This window comes from Aquarana catesbeiana, linkage group LG01 (assembly GCF_042186555.1).
Source record: "Aquarana catesbeiana isolate 2022-GZ linkage group LG01, ASM4218655v1, whole genome shotgun sequence".
NCBI lineage: Eukaryota > Metazoa > Chordata > Amphibia > Anura > Ranidae > Aquarana > Aquarana catesbeiana.
In genome coordinates, this window is record NC_133324.1 from 129104346 (window position 1) to 129123369 (window position 19024).

Genomic DNA, 19024 nt, shown 5'->3' on the forward strand with positions numbered 1-19024 from the left:
GCGCTGGTTCACACAGGGGCAACACGACTTACAGCGCGACTTAGCAAGGCGACTTCAGCGCGACTTGGGGCGACTTACAAGGCGACTTCAAGTCGCCTCCAAGACAGGCGACTTTCCAGTGGCCAATCAAACTACAATCTGCTCTGGGGGAGGGAGGGGTTTGCTTGAAAAAAACATCTTCTCTTCCTGTGAAGTCGCTTCACTATAGACCACGATCCGACTTGTAGGCGACTTCCATTGAAATCAATGGGTACAAGTCGCCTACAAGTCGCCTTGAAGTAGTACAGGGACCTTTTCTGAAGTCGGAGCGACTTCAGTAGCGTACATATAGACGGCTCTCATTCACTTACATGGACTTTCAGATGTCAAGCGACTTGGGGCGACTTGAGGTCTGACAAGTCGGATCCCAAGTCGCGGTAGTGTGAACCGGCACTAATGGTTCCAGGGATATTGGATCTGTGCTGATGTTTGCAGTCTGAAATCTTCCTACCTTATGATTATAGGGTCTACTCTGTCATCGGAGTCCTCAGTTCCTCTGGGTGAGGCATCGGAGTCCTCTTTATTGACTTGGGTCCCTAAGACAGGCACACATAACTTTGTGGCCAAATTCACCAAGTTCCCGGATGGCTCTGACTGCAGGGGCTCTAAGTGCACCCCCGCACCTTCCTCTGATCTGCTTGCAGGCCTAAGAGGCAGGCCATTTGCCGCAGTAACCATTTAAATATCTGAGCCTGGGTCATTTCAGTCTCTCCCTGATGTGACTGTTTTTGAGGAATTGCAGTCTTCTGGTACTAGTTCAGCTTTAAAAGAGACTGTTTCAGTTCTTATTGATGCACTACATACTACTCTGCACCTGGAGGACCAACCTTCTGTCTTGAGTTTTGCAAAGCTCCTACAGCTGAAAAGACATTCCAATTACACCTCATGATACTTCTCTATGGGGACTGGAAGTACCCCCCCCCCTTAGGTCCTGGACACCCCCTGAACACTGAATTTGTTCACATTTGGAAATGATTTAATTACACAGTGGTCTGCACCCACTGTGAATCCACCAGTAAGGATGAGCTCCGGCGTGTTCGCATGGCGCACGTGCCGAGCCCGCCAGGAAGTCGGCACGGCGCAGCGCTAATCACAGGCAGGGAGACATTTCCCGATCTCTGCAGCCGCACATCGGGAAATGTCTCACTGCTTGTGATTAGCGCTGCGCCGTGCCGACTTCCTGGCGGGCTCGGCACGTGCGCCATGCGAACACGCCGGAGCTCATCCCTATCCACCAGTGATCTACCTTAACATGGAAATGACTAGGCCAGTAGAATGCCTTCTGACATTTAAGGGTTCTGCTGGCCAACAATTAGAATCCCTCTTTAAAACACAGTTCTTGCTGGCAGGCTCTGCTCTTTGCCTCGTTCTGTCTGTGACCTTAATTTGTCAAACCCTGACCGAATGGTCAAAATTCCTGAAAAAGGATCTCGCCACTGCAGCAATGGATCCTTTCCTGATAGAGTGTGTGAAGTAGATGTCTGGGGCCTTGCACTTCAGCTGTGATGGCCTAGTGAAAGCATCTTGGTTTGTCCCCATATGGATCTGTTGTGTATACACATGTGCAAAGCACTCTGGTTAAAATGCTGGAATGCAGACACTGCGTCTCAGGAGCGCCTGACCAATTTGTTCTTCAAATGAGGATGGTTCTTTGGACCAATCCTTGAAATGATCATCCAGGATATCACTGTAGGCAAAAACAACCAGCTTATGTGTAAAAAAGGCTTGGTGCACTTGGAAATGACACACCAACCATGGTGTAAGGCCCGTTCACACCATGTACGGTGAGTAACCTGTGCTTTTCTGTACTAGATCAATACAAGTGACTGCAAGGACACATAGAAAACAACGATTTTCTATGTACCTCGTTCATGCGACAACGCTGTGTAGTTGTTTGCTGCAGTGTACTCCATTTACATGTAGCATCTATGAAAGTATGTAAACACAGCATAATTAAGTAAAAAAATAAATTCAATAGTTGTTAGTATTTTGACCCTTCCAGGGAATTGTCGTTTCACAATGTATGACATGAAAACTCACACTAATGCGTATAAAAATGGAACACACATGAAACCCTTGTTGAATACATATCAACAAACATGCAATTTTAAACCATTATGCCGCGTACACACACGACTGGACTTTCCGGCAGAAAAGGTCAGACGGAACGAATCTGTCGGATCGTGTGTGGGCTTCATCGGACCTTTTCTGTTGAAAAATCTTACAGACCTTAGAAATCGAACATGTTTCAAATCTTTCCGATGACTCGATTCCTATTGAAAAAACTGTTCGTCTGTATGCTAGTCCAACGGACCGAAAATGACGCAAGGGCAGCTATTGGTTACTGGCTATTGAGCTTCCTTTACTAGTCCGGTCGTACGTCATCACGTTCGAAACGATTGGACTTTGGTGGGATCGTGTGTCGGCAAGTCCGTTTCATCGGAACTCCGTTGGAAGTCCCTCGGAGTTCAGTCCGATGAGAAGTTCGCTCGTGTGTGTACGCGACATTACTGTGAGATTTTATGTGTGTTATGGTATGAAAAGGCCCTCAGTGTGAAGCCTTGATGTACATGCAGAGGGCTGAATGTCCTCGGGCACAGGAACAGTGGCTCCCTGGAAGGCAGATCTGGAAGAGCAGAGTGTCCGGGAAGGAGAGAACAGCATGGAATGTGGAGGTGGCTGCCTTGAACACACCCCGACACGATGGGAAAGGCAGCGTATACCTATGTTTTGTTTCCACTGTCACCTTGCAGGAGTGATCTATCATGCAACATATAGTAACATCATTATTTCTCATTCATGACCTGGTCCATTTAATGCTGACAATACACTGTACAATCTGATTGTACAATCTCCTTTAGGTCTACCATCAACGATGTAATGCAAGAGCCTGCCTGATTTGATATTTATTGATCGGATTGTTTGGGTTCGTCCTCATAGTACAAAGTTTTGGTAATTCTAAAGGACATTGTACAATCAGATTGTATAGTGTTTGGTGAGCATAGATGGACAGCTGTAGACCAGGGCAGTGCCGTGTGATGGGAATAATGGGACTTTGTGATTAAAGAATGATGAGAGGGAGAGATCAAGAACCAATAATTTGCACCCTATATAGACTCCAGAGAGAGAGAAAGATATAATTTTGCCCCTGTACAAATCATTAGTAAGACTTCATATACAGTTTTTTTTTGGTCACCAGTTCTCAAAAATGATATCGGGGAACTGATGAAAGTGCAGAGAAGGGCAACCAAACTGATAAGAGGCATGGAGGAGCTCAGCTATGAAGAATTATTTGAGGAACTGAATTTATTCTCCCTTGAGAAGAGGCGACTAAGGGGGATATGATCAACATGTACAAATACATAAGTGATCCACATAGTGAACTTGGTGTTGAGGTCATCACATAGGACAAGGGGGCACTTTTTACGTCTGGAGGTAAAGAGATTTAATCTCCAAATACGGAAAGGTTTCTTCACAGCAAGAGCTGTGAAAATATGGAGTAGACGCTTCCTTTTAAAAAGGCCTGGAGTATTTCCTAGATACATATAATATACAGTATCTCACAAAAGTGAGTACACCCATCACATTTTTGTAAATATTTTATTATATCTTTTCATGTGACAACACTGAAGAAATGACACTTTGCTACAATGTAAAGTAGTGAGTGTACAGACAGTGTAAATTTGCTGTCCCCTCAAAATAACTCAACGCAGCCATTAATGTCTAAACCGCTGGCAACAAAAGTGAGTACACCCCTAAGTGAAAATGTCCAAATTGGACCCAAAGTGTCAATATTTAGTGTGGCCACCATTATTTTCCAGCACTGCCTTAATCCTCTTGGGCATGGAGTTCACCAGAGCTTCACAGGTTGCCACTGGAGTCCTCTTCCACTCCTCCATGACGACATCATGGAGCTGGTAGGTGTTAGAGAGCTTGCGCTCCTCCACCTTCCATTTGATGATGCCCCACAAATGCTCAATAGGGTTCAGGTCTGGAGACATACTTGACCTTTACCCTCAGCTTCTTTAGCAAGGCAGTGGTCATCTTTGAGGTGTGTTTGGGGTCGCTATCATGTTGGAATACTGCCCTGCAGCCCAGTTTCCGAAAGAAGGAGATCATGCTCTGCTTCAGTATGTCACAGTACATGTTGGCATTCATGGTTCCCTCAATGAACTGTAGCTCCCCAGTGCTGGCAGCACTCATGCAGCCCCAGACCACGACACTCCCACCACCATGCTTGACTGTAGGCAAGACACACTTGTCTTTGTACTCCTCACCTAGTTGCCGCCCCACACGCTTGACACCATCTGAACCAAAACAGTTTATCTTGGTCTCATCAGACCACAGGACATGGTTCCAGTAATCCATGTCCTTAGTCTGCTTGTCTTCAGCAAACTGTTTGCGGCCTTTCTTGTTCATCATCTTTAGAAGAGGCTTCCTTCTGGTACAACAGCCACGCAGATTAATTTGATGCAGTGTGTGGCGTATGGTCTGAGCACTGACAGGCTGACCCCCCACCCCTTCAACCTCTGCAGCAATGCTGGCAGCACTCATACGTCTATTTCCCAAAGACAACCTCTGGATATGATGCTGAGCACGTGCACTCGACTTATTTGGTCGACCATGGCAAGGCCTGTTCTGAATGGAACCTGTCCTGTTAAACCGCTGTATGGTCTTGGCCACCATGCTGCAGCTCAGTTACAGGGTCTTGGCAATCTTCTTGTAGCCTAGGTCATCTTTATGTAGAGCAACTGTTTTTTTTTCAGATCCTCAGAGAGTTCTTTCCAATGAGGTGCCATGTTGAACTTCCAGTGACCAGTATGAGAGAATGAGAGCGAAAACACCAAATTTAACACACCTGCTCCCCAATCACACCTGAGAGCTTGTAACACTAACGAGTCACATGACACCGGTGAGGGAAAATGGCTAATTGGGCTCAATTTGGATATTTTCACTTAGGGGTGTACTCACTTTTGTTGCCAGTGGTTTAGACCTTAATGGCTGTGTGTTGAGTAATTTTGAGGGGACAGCAAATTTCCACTGTTATACAAGCTGTACACTCACTACTTTACATTGTAGCAAAGTGTCGTTTCTTCAGTGTTGTCACATAAAAAAGATATAATAAAATATTTACAAAAATGTGAGGGGTGTACTCACTTTTGTGAGATACTGTAACTGGATACTAACATTTATAAAGTTGATCCAGGGAATATCCAATTGCCTATCGGGGCATTAGGAAGGAATTTTTTTCCCCTGCTGGAGCGAATTGGATCATGCTTTGCTGAGTTTTTTTTTTTTGCCTTTCCTTGGATTAATTGTGGGTATAGGATTGTGTATATAGTTTTGCACTTTTTTTTAACCTTTTATTGCTTAAACTAGATGGACTTATTTCTTTTTTTTAACCAGACTAATGCTGGCCATACACTATACGAAAAATTGTCCGAACCCATTTTCGAAAAACGAACATTCGGCCGTGAGAGCAAACGATAGTGCCATCATGTAATGACCGATAAATCGTTCAGTATAAATTAATCAATTTGTTAGTTTTTTTATATATACCTAGTGCAAACAGTTCGGACGGGAAACACATTACCTTTCAATTTCATATAATAATAATGTATGGCCAGCATAACTATGTAACTAATCTGTACACCCCCACCTGTGACCTGGTAATTTGTGATTTCCCGCCAGCTGGCTGAACCCCTCCCCCCCCCAAAAAAAGTCTACTTTACTTACCTTTGCTTCAAAGGTCCTAGCACCGGAATCTGCTCCCCAGCATCTTACGAGTGCTGGTCTTCAGTCATCTTGATTGGCCAACGCGGTATAACATCACTCCTGCGCATGCGTGGTAGCACAGTCATCCTGACACACAGACACTGTGCCAGAATGCAAACTGAGCTGCGCATGCACAACTCAGTGTACATTCTATAGACAACTGCGAGATAAAGTTATGTGTATTCTTTAATGCAGAAGAGATATTGCATGTAATAAAAAGGCTTCCTGCTCACAGCTTTTTCAATCAAGACTTTAGTTTCCACTTTAACCCCTGTATTTATATAGTGCTGACATATTCTGCAGCGCAGTACAGAGTGAACAGAACACCCATATAAATGTATACTTTGCCACTAAACTCAAATGCAGACAAGTTCTTTACATTGAATTGAATTAGTGTGCAGGAAAAAACAGTCTGGAAATTCTTGTTTAGAAAGGTGAATGTTAGCCTTTGTCCTGTTCTCTATTACAACTTCCTGATTCTGTTTCCATACAAGCTTTGAAAATTATTTCAATGTTTCCTGAGTTTAGAAAATGATTTCAAGGGTTCCTCTGTGGTAAAAAGGTTGAGAAAAGCTGCTGTATACATCTGCCGAGCAGGATCCCAGCGTGACAACCCAGCTTCCTCCGACCATGTGTGACATGTCAGAAGGGAGGAGGGTGCAGGGCGGTCCCTGGGCTCAGCAGACAGTTCCTGAATGAAATAGAATAGCCATCCGCAGTCAGTGGCAGAACCATGCTCGGTCTTCGGGCTCTGCTCTGCGGGTGGATGGGGCTGGCGCTGTGCCAGGCTGTGCTCGGCTCCCCCCCACACATCCTATTCATACTGGCCGATGATCTGGGCTGGAACGATGTCGGCTTCCACGGATCGGAAATCAGAACCCCCAATTTGGACCGGCTGTCCGCTCAGGGGGTGAAGCTGGGGGGGTACTATGTGCAGCCTCTGTGCACCCCATCACGGAGCCAGCTGATGAGCGGCAGATACCAGGTCAGTGACCCTATTATATGGGTAGGAGGTTTACTAAGACTGAGCACACAGAATCTGGAGCAGCCGTGCATGGTAACCAACCAGCTTCTAGCCTTACCTTCTTCAACCAGTTAGTTCAACTTTGAAAAGGAAAGCTAGAAGCTGATTGGTCTGATGCTCGTTCAATAGTATATTTCCTTCTCCTGTGTTATGTCTGGTAATACCAAATAAGCATGTATCTGTCCGCCTCTATTCATCTGTATGTCTGTCTTCGTTTATCCGTCCGTCTTACTCTTGCAGCTTGCTCATGGTGCCGTCTCTGTGTACACTGTATTTTCAGTTCACAGTCACATGACTGAGGCTGGTCACATGACTCTGGGTGATTGTGAAAGGCAGCAGACAAGTTCTGAATGTTGTGTGTCTGGTTGTATTGGCTTTTGTCTGTTTTTTTTTTTTCAATGTTTTCCTGTTATCAGAACCTTGCAGGGACCAATTCTTAGGCCTTGTTCTAGACACAGGTTCTATGTCATTGCTGTTCTACCAAGGCTTAATACACAATGGACGGTAAAATAACTTTATAAAAACGGAAGTAGCTTTGCAGTGAGTCTTTCAACATTTTTTAGGCTCCATGCACACTGGCGCTCAAAAAAGCTTTTTCTGGACACCAGATTGCTGGCAGAAAACGCTGGTTGAAAAACACGCTTTTAACAGCGTTTATGTGTGTTCTTTAGCATTTATGGGCATTTTTAATAAAAATACATAAAGGACACTCCAAAAATCCCACAATGCATTCCCAAACTCCCACAATGCATTGCAAAAATAGAACGCCGAAAGCTAATTAAGGTGCGGTAATGCGCGTTTATGGGCGTTGGCATTTTTTGTGGTCAGAAAAACAGCACTTTGAATGTGCATGGACACATAGGATAACATAGAATGGAGTTTATGGGCTGTTAAAAAAAACGCCCAAACTCCAATAATTGGCCATTTATGAGCTCCAGTGTGCATGGAGCCTAAATGTTTTTGCAATAGCGTTTATTAGTGTTTTTTAGCATCTTTTTTTTTGAAAATATATATTTATTTTTTTCAATGGATCAAAAACATTAAAAAACGCTGGTGAGCCACGTTTTTGAGCATTTATCTACGTTTATCAGCATTTATGAGCGTTTGGCGTTTTTTGTGGTCAGAAAAACGACTCCTGAATGCATTTTTATGGCGCTCAGAAAACAGCTCATAAACTCCACTGTTGATAAACATCCAAAAACGTCCATGTGTGCATGGACATATAGGATAACATAGAGGGGAGTTTATGGGCCGTTAAAAAAAAAAAAATGCCCAAACCCCCAAAAACGGCCGTTTATGAGCTTCAGTGTGCATGGAGCCTTAGTGTACAAAAAGAAAAACAAACATCTCATTTAAAAAAAAAAAAAAAAATTATATATATATATAGATATATATATATATCTATATATATATATATCAAACCTCTAATACATGAGTATTTCCCACTATCTGCTCTTTATATTGGTATATAGTGTTGACCTAACATGTCAACTAGGGATGCATCGGTACCAGTTTTTAACCCCTTTGTGCCTAAGGGTAAAAAATTTTAATGCCTAAGCACAATTTTGCAACTTTGACATGTTGTTAGTAAAACTGTACATATGATCACAACTACTTTGTGCATCCAGGTGGATTATACTGTGTTTTTTTCAGGTCAAATTAGGCTTTCATTTGATGTTAAATGATAATGGATATCTCTGGATTTTTTTTTATTATCAAAGGAAAACTGGCCCAAAATATTAAGGACATTTTTTTTTTAATTTAGCTGTATATTTCTTGGTACTACAATAACCTTTCACCAAAGAACAACCCAAAATAAAATTCTCCTGCTCCTAATGAGCGCAGAAATACAGCATATGTGTATGTTAGTTGTTGTATGTCCCCGTAGTACAGTCCAGAAGCAATAGTACGTATTTTGTTTTTGTTTTTTTTATCATACCTAAAACACATTGACACTGACACTAAGACCCCTTAGACACACTGGGGCCGCGGCCGCAATCGTGGTAAAGCACCGCCTGTTCTAGCGGCGCTTTTTGGGTGCTAGCGGGGTGCTTTTAAACTCAAAGAAGGGGTTAAAAACTGCTGTGTTGTGGCGCCTTCCAAAGCCACTGAAAATTCCAATGGGCAGGATGTTTTGAGAGCGATAAATACAGCGCTCCCAACCTGCCCCAAAGATGCTGCTTGCAGGACTTTTCCTAACGTCCCGCATGCACACCGGCCGAGTGTGAATGAAAAGTCACACTTGAATAAATGGGAGGCGGTTTTCAGGCTATTAGCAGAGGCTATTTCCAGCGCTAAAGCGCCTGAAAACCACCCAAGTGTGAAAGGGGTCTAGCTGGTACTAATTTAAAAAAAAATCCTATCCAAAAAAATGCTGACCCTGAACTTTGACCCAAACACTAACACTGGCACTGACCTAGATCAAACCTTGATCTAGGCATTTTTATTTATTCATTTTTATTATTTTATTTATTTTTTTACACACACTTTTTTTTTTTTTTCCTCTCTGCAAGGACAGAGAGAGATACGATGTATCTCTCTCCTCCATTCACAGAGAGAGAAAACACGAGGGCAGGCTTTACAGCGACTGATCACTGTGATAGCCAGTCAGCGATCAGGTGACCTGGAATCGGGAGTTCCAGGTCCCAATCATTAGTACGGGGCCTGGGGCTCTCCATGAGACCCTGGTCTCTGTTCTGGCAGTGCACCATGCGGTCACAGATACACAAATATGCGGCCCCACGGAAAAAATCCCAGTCCAGTGTGGTCGCATATTTGCATACCATCGGTGCCAAGGAGTTAAAGACTGAGTATGAGTACCAATACTTTTTCTCAAGTACTTGCCAATACCAATTACCGATACCTATTTTAGTCTGCAGTGCAGTGCGATTTGAGCCCATACAAAATGAATGAATGAGACCTGTCCAAATCACATGTGGTTTCCCGCACCGCTCCTGTGTGGTCTTTAAAAACTGGTATCAGTGCATTCCTATTTAGGCTCCTCAAACGTTTCATACAGGACTTCCTGAATTTGTGCTGAGGCTCTTCCTCCACTGTACACAACATGTCAGCACAAATATTTGACTTAAAGCAGAGTTCCACTCAAAAGTGGAAGCTTCGCTTATACCTGTACCCACTTCCGAGAGATCCCGCCACGGCCCCCCCTCCTCCTTCCCCCGCTGCCGGGTCACTCAGAGAGCGCAGCGCGCTTTGCGCATGCGCATTAGGGAACTGGCTGTGGAGCTGCAAGGCTTCACTGCCAGTTTCCTTTACAGGCAATGGTGTCGGCAGCACCTGAGAGCCAATGGAAACATCGGCTGGACTCCAGGACAGGTCAGCAGCTATAGTATGTGTAGCTGCTGACTTTTAATTTTTTGCTGGGGTGGCTCGGCTTTAACAGTGAGTGGCTTCATTATATACACTGTACTATAAATCTCCTATTGAGTTAGCAGTCCCGACTTCTGCACCCAATTGACTGGCTATTGTGGAGGTAGTTGACAAATCTTACCATGTAGTCAGTGTGTTCTTGAGTGGGTGGAACAATGTAAATTATTTTCTATGAGCCTGGGTTCACACAAGAGCGGTGCGTGAAACCGCATTTGGTTCAGACAGGGATCGCATTCCTATACAAATCACATGCGATTCTTTGCAGTGCGATTTGAGCCAATTCATTTTGTATGGGCTCAAAACATACCGCAGGCTAAAATATGTATCTGTTTTAGGTATCAGAGCATTTGCACAAGTACAAGTACTAGCAGATCTAGATAAACTAACAAATTAAAGCTGAACTCCAGCCAGTGGCGTAACTAGAACCTTCAGGGCCCCGATGCAAGAAACCATGAAGGGTCCCCCTGACCCCCGGGCAGGGCTCTTTCCTCCGAGCCCGATGACGGAACAACAGGGCCCAGTCACAAGTAGGTGGCTGCATATAAAGGAATCGATTTCTCCATTTGCCCCCTGCTTCTCCTCCTCTCCCTCCCACAGGCAGTCAGCGGCTGCAGGAGGAAAATGGAGAGATCGGTTCCTCTATGCCAGTGTTTCTCAATCTTTTTCTAGTCAGGGCAAACTTGAAGTATACCCCTAGGTGAATGGGGCAGAACTGTAACCACTCTGCAACTGTGTGCATTGCATACAGTTATGGGATAGTGATGATGCATTTAAGGGGTTAAAACAGGCAACATATCAGTAGGCAACATATTGCCTCTTTACCAGCTGTCAAATGCCTCCGAAAAGCGAACTGAGCATGGATCGCTTTTCGGAGGAACAGCATTTTTTTGCTGGTACTATGAACAAGCAACAAAAAATAAAAAAATCAGTTCTGATTGTACACATTTAGGGGGTCAGGATTAAAAGCGTATACCTAAAATTTGTATACATACATGTAAACACACACACACGTATAAATACACACACACATATATAAAAACACATATATATATATATATATATATATATATATATATATATATATATATATATATATAAATGCACATATAAACCAGTGGTGGCTGGTGCTCAAAATTTTTAGGGAGGCGCAAGCAAACCGAGAAAAAAAACATCAATTGCAGCCACTGTGCCCATCAAACACCGCCACTGTGCCCATCAAATGCCGCCAGTGTGCCCATCAAATGCCGCCAGTGTGCCCATCGAAGTCTGCCACTGTGCCCATTGAAGTCTGCCACTGTGCCATCAGATGCCGCCACTGTGCCCATCAAATGCCGCCACTGTGCCCATCACATGCTGCCACTGTGCCCATTAAATGCTGCCAGTGTGCCATCAAATGCTGCCACTGTGCCCATTGAATGCTGCCACTCTGCCCATTAAATGTTGCCAGTGTGCCATCAAATGCTGCAACTGTGCCATCGAATGCTGCCACTGTGAATCCCCCCCCCCCGCCCGCTCGCTGTCTGCCCAGCACTTACCCTGTCTCGGTGGGGCAGCAGGTGACGGCCACGAGCGGGGTCCTCCATGCCTCTCCTGCCGTCCTCATCTCCCTTCCTCTCCTCCTGATAGGCATCCAATAGCCGTGCCTATCGTTTCAGCCAATTATGTGACGGGTAACAGACCCGAGCACCTGATTGGCGGAAAGGCGGTTCAGTGTTAGGAAAGTGAATATTAATTCGCTTTTCTAACACACCTGCGTGGACTGTGAGCGCCAAGAATGGTACCCGCAGTTTGGGGGCGGCGCATGTGCGCCCTTATGGAAGCACTGCCACTGATAAACACATGCACATACATGCACACACACATACATACAAGAACACTCACATACATACATATGCATACATACATGCACACACACATATAAACACACATTATACAGTAGATAGATAGTCTTATAAAAAAAAACGGCAGACCTTTAACTTAGCTCTTCCTGCCGGGTACTGCACTGTAGGGGGAGACAAAGAGCACAGCACTGTGCTTTCACTTTGACAAGCTCCCTGCGCAGTCAGTGCCAATTACAATTCAGCTGACGACGGGGCGCTCGGTCACAGCTGCCCCTGCCATTCCTCCTATCGAAGAGTACAGGGGGCCCCCTGCAGCAAGGGGCCCAGTCGCCATGGCAATCTCAGCGACCCCTATAATTCTGCCACTGACTCCAGCTAACACTTTAAAAGAAGATACAGCAAATATTTTTTTTCCCTTTTGAGATAAAAGTTTTACATAAATAAAAGCTGATCATTGTGAGCAACCCTGTCAGCAGTAAATAGTTTGTCTCAACCTTCTAACTGCTATATCTGCAGGACAGCTTGTTCTGTTGAAAAACAACAGACTTACTGACCAGATCACCAGGTGAAAAAGGAAAGAAAGCCTAATAAAATAAATACAGCCATCACATCTATGAATTTGTAAGCTGCAATATAATAAATACACTATATTACCAAAAGTACTGTGATGCTGGCTCATACGCACATGAACTTTAATGGCATCCCAGTCTTAGTCCGTAGGGTTCAATATTGAGTTGGCCCACCCTTTGCAGCTACAACAGCTTCAACTCCTCTGGGAAGGCTGTCCACAAGGTTTAGAAGTGTGTCTATGGGAATGTTTGACCATATTTCCAGAAGCAGGCACTGATGCGGATGAGAAGGTCTGGCTCACAGTCTCCGCTCTAATTCATCCCAAAGGTGTTCTATCGGGTTAAGGTCAGGACTCTGTGAAGGTCAGTCAAGTTCCTTCACGCCAAACTCGCTCATCCATGTCTTTATGGACCTTGCTTTGTGCACTGGACCAAATCATTTGGTGGAGGGGGGATTATGGTGTGGGGTTGTTTTTCAGGGGTTGGGCTTGGCCCCTTAGTTCCAGTGAAGGGAATTTTAAGGCGTCAGCATACCAAGACATTTTGTTCCAACATGACTGCGCATTAGTGCTCCAGACATCTTATATTGTCTTCTCTTAGGCAGAACTTTTACTTTTAAAATATTAAAATGTTGCATTGCTTCATTTTAAGAGATGGCCTCTGTGGCAGAATTACTTGAAGATACAAACTGTAGTAACAGTCCCGTTTTTCTATCTCCAGTTTCCATGCAGAGTCCTGGAAGAAGGTATGGAATCGGGTATTTACAGTAAATACCAAATTCATGTCACAATTAGTATGTTATTCTATTTGTAATAAGTAATAATGTTATAGAAGAGCTCTAACTTCAATTTTTGTTCAGTGTTCTGTCCCCCAAGTGACAAAGTACATGTAGCAATTTGTCCCATGTTCCTTTGTGCTTTATAAGCCTAATTACGAGGTCTGACATTGCTGTTGTCCGACAAATGGCACTTGATAACCAGCATTTGTCTTGGCACTTGCCCAAGTCAATGGTAGCAAGAGGAATGCAGAAAGAAAGGGGACGTATCAGCCTCCCACCCCTCTGTATTCCCCTCCCCGCACTTGTCTAGGGAAGGTGCTTAAACCTGAAACAAGCACTGGTCGTCAAACAATCCTCTCCTTGAAAGCTACATTGTGGGGCGGCTGCAGCAGAAGAGGGAGGGGGCCCTATTCGACCTCGCAGCAAGGCCTGGCTTAGAAAGCAGATAGGGACAGGGCTCTTTTTCAGCAGGAACGAATGGGAACGCAGTTCCAGCACCTCCAGCACTGAATGTATATAATGCCAAAGGGTGTTGGGGTGTGCTGGAAGGTCTATTGATGCTGGCTGCTGAGGGATCTATTGCTGCTGGGGAGGTCTGTTGCTGCTGGTGGGGGGATCTTTTACTATTATTGCTGGGGGGATATATTGTTGATGGGAGAGATCTACTGTTGAGGGAGGGGGTCTATTGTTGGCTGCTGGGGGGTCTATTAATGTTGGCTACTGGGAGATCTAGTGTTGCTGGTGGGGGTCTATTATTGCTGAGGTGGTTCTATTATTGCTGAGGTGCATCTATCGTTGCTGGGGAATATATAGTTGATCAGGGGGATCTATTGTTGCTAAGGGGGTCTGTTGTTGTTGGGGGGGTGTTGTTTCTGGCTGCAGGGGACCTATTTTACTGCTTTTCATAAGCAAATTCCATACAAACTAATTAGCATAAAAAAAATGAACGTTCTGTATTCTCCAAAAGGGGCAGTGCAGGGGGGGTGGGTAGGGGGTGGAACCAAGGGACAGAGCTTGGAGGTGGGAAGGGGGTGAAGACAAGTTGACTCGGAAGAGGGGTGACCGGTGCGTCGCTGCAGGGCTTTGTTGTAAGGTAAGTATTTCATAATGTGCTAGTATGCAATGCATACTAGCACATTATGCTATTGTCTTGCAGATTTATTTTTTTTTTGCGGTTTATTACCAATTTAATAGTCCGTTGGAATGAATGGTGTCAGGTTTCCACTCGGGAAAAAAATGTTTTATTGGAAAAAGGCATATATGGGATAAGTGTCTGATCGTTTCTTAGCCTGAGGGTGTGTTTAGGTTGAAGTAGGGTTGTGTTTTGCTTAATTTAGTAGTTTACGGATAATACAATTATGTTTCTTTTGTATATAATTCTCTTTATGTTAATTTAAAAAAAAGACATTTTCTTTTCTGTTATTTGCCGATGTAAGCTTGTTTGTTTTTGTTTATTTATGTATATATTCATTTTTATTTATTTTTTGTATATGTGTAAATATGTTTTTAATGTTTTATGTATTATGTTGTATGTTTGTAAGATTTTTAATGAACAAAAATTTACATAGTGGCAGCAACATTTTTTTGCAGGGAAAAAAATCAATGGTATGCATGTAAAGAGGAACAGAGATGATAGGATGATAGGTGTAATTCTGTAGTTCAGCAGACAGCGCTGACGCCATTGTTTGGCACTGTGTGGTCTGTTGCTGCTGGTGGGGGGATCTTTTACTATTATTGCTGGGGGGATATATTGTTGATGGGAGAGATCTACTGTTGAGGGAGGGGGTCTATTGTTGGCTGCTGGGGGGTCTATTAATGCTGGCTACTGGGAGATCTAGTGTTGCTGGTGGGGGTCTATTATTGCTGAAGTGGTTCTATTATTGCTGAGGTGCATCTATCGTTGCTGGGGAATATATAGTTGATCAGGGGGATCTATTGTTCCTGAGGGGGTCTGTTGTTGTTGGGGGGGGTTGTTTCTGGCTGCAGGGGACCTACTGCTTTTCATAAGCAAATTCCATACAAACTAATTAGCATAAAAAAATGAACGTTCTGTATTCTTCAAAAGGGGCAGTGCAGGGGGGTGGGTAGGAAGTGGAACCAAGGGACAGAGCTTGGAGGTGGGAAGGGGGTGAAGACAAGATGACTCGGAAGGGGGGGAGTACCTGCACCGATTCTCTAAGAAAAAAAGCCCCGGATAGGAACAAAGTGTACATAGGGGGACAGAACACTGAAAAAATGTGAGAGTTTTTCTTTAAGCTAATCACTAAGTCATTATACATTGATATTATTCTTATTTGCTATCCAATCAGGGTTTTTTTTTTTTTGCATTGTTTTTCTTATACATAGATTCACACAGGATTGCAGCATGAGATCATTTGGCCCTGTCAGCCCCATTGCCTACCTCTGGATGAGAAGCTTCTACCCGAGCTACTGAAAGACGCTGGCTATGTCACACACATGGTGGGAAAATGGCACCTCGGCATGTATAAGAAAGACTGTCTGCCAACCCGAAGAGGATTTGACACTTACTTTGGTGAGATGATGATATTTAATTATTTATCAATAGATTTCTGTTTGAAATATGGCTTGAAGGACTACATTCTCAATAAGGACCCTTTCATGTGGACGGCGTCCATGCCAATCAGCAGGTGATCTGTGAACATACAGTGCCTTGAAAAACTATTCACACCCCTTGACATTTTCCACATTTTGTCATGTTACAACCAAAAACATAAATGTATTTTATTGGGATTTTATGTGATAGACCAACACAAAGTGGCACATAATTGTGAAGTGGAAGATAAATGGTTTTTAATTTTTTTTACAAATAAAAATATGAAAGGTATGACATGCATTTGTATTCAGCCCCCCTGAGTCAATACTTTGTAGAACCACCTTTCACTGCAATTACAGCTGTAAGTCTTTTTGGGAATGTCTCTACCAGCTTTGCACATCTAGAGAGTGACATTGTTGCCCATTCTTCTTTGCAAAATACTTTTTCAAGGCCCCGATGAATGTTAGCTGAACAGAACAGAAATGTGTGTGTTCAGTTTTTTCCCTCACAGACCCATGTTAGGTCTATGGGCAGGCAGGTGTAAATGGATGTGCACCTGTTTACATCATTTAACTGCCGATCAAACGTGTTTTTGTCCAAAAAAAAAAAAAAACGTGCGTCCATTTACATTGGCCTACCCACAGACTAACATCGATCTTCTGTTCAGATCCATGAATAAAGTTCCTTTAAGATGAAGACAGGGCTACCATATTAACACAAATTTATTTACTGTATTGCTTGTGATTGAGTGCTCATGTGCATGAAGCGTCAGTCCAAATAATGAAACATGCGTTGTGCCTGATCAAAGTGAGTTTTTTCCCTCTGTGTCTTTAAGAAAAACCACTCACACCACACTCGCCAAACAATTTTGGCTTCTAAATTAAAAGAAGTCAAATAGCGCTTTTTCTTCGGTGTGTCAGTGCACACTGCTGACTCCAGCCCTCCTTTGGTCCTTCTCCAGACCCTGCACTCCCAGCTTCTTTCTGGCAGCAGCACAAGGGGAGTGCACTGTGATGTAAGGGAGGGTGGGGGACTCTTGACTTCTAATGGTTGGGGGGGCTCTTGACGTCTGATGTAAGTGAGTGTGGGGTGCTCTGTACATCTATTCTTATGCAGCGTACACACGGACTGGTCCAACGGACCAAATCCGGCGGACAATCCGACCATGTGTGGGCTGCATCGGACTTGCTACGGACCGTTTCGGTCGGAAATCGACGGACTTTAGATTTGAAACCTGCTTCAAATCTTTACGTCGTAACTCCACCGGACTCAGTTCCTAACGGAAAGCCCGTTCGTCTGTATGCTGGCCGGACGGACCAGATACGACGCGAGGGCAGGGTACTACATCTCTCGCTCGCTGCAATAGGAAAAACAAATTTTCCTATTGCGGCGAGCGCGAGGGGGAGGCAACGATGTCCCTTGGGTCTGGTATGGATTTTAAGGGGAACCCCCTACGCCGAAAAAACGGCTTGGGGGTCCCCCAAAATCCATACCAGACCCTTATCTGAGCATGCAGCCCGGCCGTTAAAGAAAGGGGGTGGGGACGAGCGAGAGCCCCCTCTCCTGAACCGTACCAGGCCGCATGCCCTCAACATGGGGGGGTGGGTGCTTTGGGGGAGGGGGAGCACCCTGCGGCCCCCCCTCCTCCAAAGCACCTTGTCCCCATGTTGATGAGGACAAGGGCCTCTTCCCCAGCATGCCCTGGTACTGTGACATCATAAGGGGGCGGGGTCACCGCCTATATAAGCCATTGCGGAGCGCTCACACAGCATTACAGCAGGAGAGAGCATCATGTCAACATCAGAAGAAGAGAAGAGGGAAGAAGACGACGCAGAAGTCCGGGCCACCGCTAGCAAAAGAGCGGCAGAAGATAGCGGAGGAGCCGGCAGAAGAACCGGACACCGGGAGAAGAGGCCGGAGAGCAGGAGAAGAACAGGACACCGGGAGAAGAGGCCGGAGAAAGCGGCGAAGTCGGAAGAAGACCCCCGAAGTCGGAAGAAGAGCCCCGAAGTCAGAAGAAGCTGTCTAATAAATTACTTTAAAAACCTGTGTAGTGTGTTTTTTTATTGACACTTTTTCCCTAGGTGAATGGGTAGGGGTACGATGTACCCCATACTCATTCACATAGGGTGGGGGGCCGGGATCTGGGGGCCCCCCTATTAAAGGGGGCTCCCGGATTCCGATAAGCCCCCCACCCGCAGACCCCGACAACCAACGGCCAGGGTTGTCGGGAAGAGGCCCTTGTCCTCATCAACATGGGGACAAGGTGCTTTGGGGTGGGGGGGCGCAGGGCATGCGGCCTGGTACGGTTCAGGAGGGGGGGGCGCTCGCTCGTGCCCACCCCCTTTCCTGACCGGCCGGGCTGCGTGCTCGGATAAGGGTCTGGTATGGATTTTGGGGGCCCCCCACGCCTTTTTCTCGGCGTAGGGGGTTCCCCTTAAAATCCATACCAGACCTAAGGGCCTGGTATGCCCCACGACGGGGCTCACAAGGTGTCAATCTCACCGATAAAAGCGGCAAGATTGACTTCCTTTTCTAGTCCCGTCGTACCCGAGTCACGTTCAAAATGAACGGACTTGTTCGTGTGTGGGCAAGTCCGTTCATTTGGAAAGTCCGTCGTAACTCCGTCAGGAAGACCGGTGGACATAGTCTGCCGGAAAGTCCGGTCGTGTGTAGGCAAGTCCGTTCGTAAAAAAAAGTCTGTCGGAAGTCTGTCAAAAGTCCGTCGGAAAGTCCGTCGGACCAGTCCGGTTGGAAAGTTCGCCCGTGTGTACGCCCCATCACACAAACACCCGGCCCTTTGAGGGCAACCATATTGCTGATGCGGCCCACAATGAAATTGAGTTTGACACCCCCTGATCTAGACCATGTCCCAGCATTCCTGTTTTTCTTTTATCTTGTTTTTGTAGTAAGAAAACCCTTTCTTAACTCTCTGTGACATCATCACCAGCCTTGTACAATTCTTCCATGCACTGCTGCTCAGTTCTTAAGGACATTGGTACACCCCCTTTCAAGAGTCCTTTCCCTAAACACAGTAAGAAAGTACACAGTGGCACA

General features: G+C 45.1%; 1 protein-coding gene across 1 annotated transcript in view; it reads left to right on the forward strand.

Annotated features, from left to right (window-relative positions):
• Positions 1 to 6454: 6454 nt before the first annotated feature.
• The window catches only part of ARSB (arylsulfatase B), a 52330-nt gene continuing 39760 nt past the window's right edge, over positions 6455 to 19024 (forward strand). The window contains exons 1-2 of the mRNA XM_073623807.1: positions 6455 to 6799; positions 15760 to 15946. Coding sequence (XP_073479908.1) covers positions 6548 to 6799; positions 15760 to 15946 — 439 coding nt within the window. The 5' untranslated portion in view covers positions 6455 to 6547. The remainder of the gene's footprint in view (positions 6800 to 15759; positions 15947 to 19024) is intronic.